Genomic DNA, 1,321 nt, shown 5'->3' with positions numbered 1-1,321 from the left:
TGTGACTGAGTGAGTGAGTGTACACACACACACACACACACACACACTCCGCACGCGTGTTTTTTTTCTGCCCGCTCATCCGCCTACATCTGCTGTACGCCGTCATGCTCGCCCTCGCTGCTTCTCGCGACGCCCTCAACCGCCGCCTCTCGCCCACGTCCCGCCGGCAACAGGGGGGGCACTCATCGACACGCGCAACCGCACCGACTTCAGCATCAAGCTCGAGAACGACGCGCCGACGCTCGCCCTCGCGGCGTCTGCCTCGCGCAAACCCAACAAGGCCGCGGGGCTCCTGCTCCACCAATACGTCCTCGGGGGTGGGGGGGCGCTGTTCGGTGCCCGTCCGGACGTCGCCACCTTCCATCCAACCTTCTCCATCCCGGCCTATCTCTCCAAGTTCAGCGGCGCCGCCTCGCGCGCCGCCGCCCCGACCACCCTAAAGCCCATCGGCGCCGCGGCCGACGCCGAGCTCGCCTCCTTTGGCGAGACCACCGGCGCGGTCAAGAATGGCGACGTCTCGCTCGCCGACTCCACCGCCAACTCCGTCGGTGTCACGTGCGGCGGCGGCGCCGCCCCTGTGTGGTGCGCGGAGCCGCCGCTGCCGTTCGCCGAGCTCTGCGTCTCTGAGGATCCGATCAAGACCTCGGGCTCCACGAGCAAAAAGACGGACTGCACGACCACCACGGCCCACTCCAAGGGCGAGGCCGACAAGACGGACACAAAGGTGTGCGACTCTCCGCTCTCTCCCACACCGTCTGGCCTCTCTCACGGGGGCATGCTCCGCCGCCCTCCCCGCCTCTCCATCTCCGCCCGGGCGTCCTCGCCGCCCCCCACTCTCCCCCCACCACCCTCTCCCCCTCCCCGCCCCCGCCCCCGCCCCCGCCCCCGCCCTCCCCAGCCGCCCTCCCCCAGCCGCCCTCCCCACCTCCTTCCCCGGCCCCTCATCCGCCGCCGCCACCTCCCTCACCCCTCTCCCCCTCACACCATTCCTTGCCGGCCGCCATCACCCGCCGCCCCCCCGCCACCCGATAGCCGCCTCTCTGCTCCGCCGCCCTCCCCTGCGCCGCCCTCCGCCCTCTCTCGCCCCCCCTTCGCCCCGCCCTCGCTCCCCGCTCCCACACCGTCGGCCCCACATCGGCGCCTCCGCTGCGCGCCGTCCCCGCCTCCGCCCCAACCCCCCCCCTCACCCCCTTCACAGAACAAGCCTGTCCCGGGCTCCACGACGGACGAGGCGGACTGCACGACCGCCACGGCCCACTGGAAGATCGCGGCCGAAGTGACGGACACAAAGGTTTCGACGGCCGTCTCTCCCACACCGTCT

The 1,321-nt window shown here is 71.5% G+C and overlaps 1 protein-coding gene across 1 annotated transcript; it reads left to right on the top strand.

Annotated features, from left to right (window-relative positions):
- Positions 1–173: 173 nt before the first annotated feature.
- On the top strand, positions 174–1,291 carry EMIHUDRAFT_125038 (hypothetical protein; the record flags this gene model as incomplete). The annotated part of the gene is made up of 2 exons (XM_005760210.1): positions 174–724; positions 1,199–1,291. Coding segments are annotated over 2 exons (644 nt in total), but the record flags the coding sequence as incomplete, so codon positions are not given.
- Positions 1,292–1,321: the final 30 nt, after the last annotated feature.

The sequence above is a fragment of the Emiliania huxleyi genome (genome assembly GCF_000372725.1).
Source record: "Emiliania huxleyi CCMP1516 unplaced genomic scaffold EMIHUscaffold_7685, whole genome shotgun sequence".
NCBI classification, from domain to species: Eukaryota; Haptophyta; order Isochrysidales; family Noelaerhabdaceae; genus Emiliania; species Emiliania huxleyi.
Note: the sequence above shows the minus strand (reverse complement) of the source record. Positions and strands in the feature narration are given on the sequence as shown.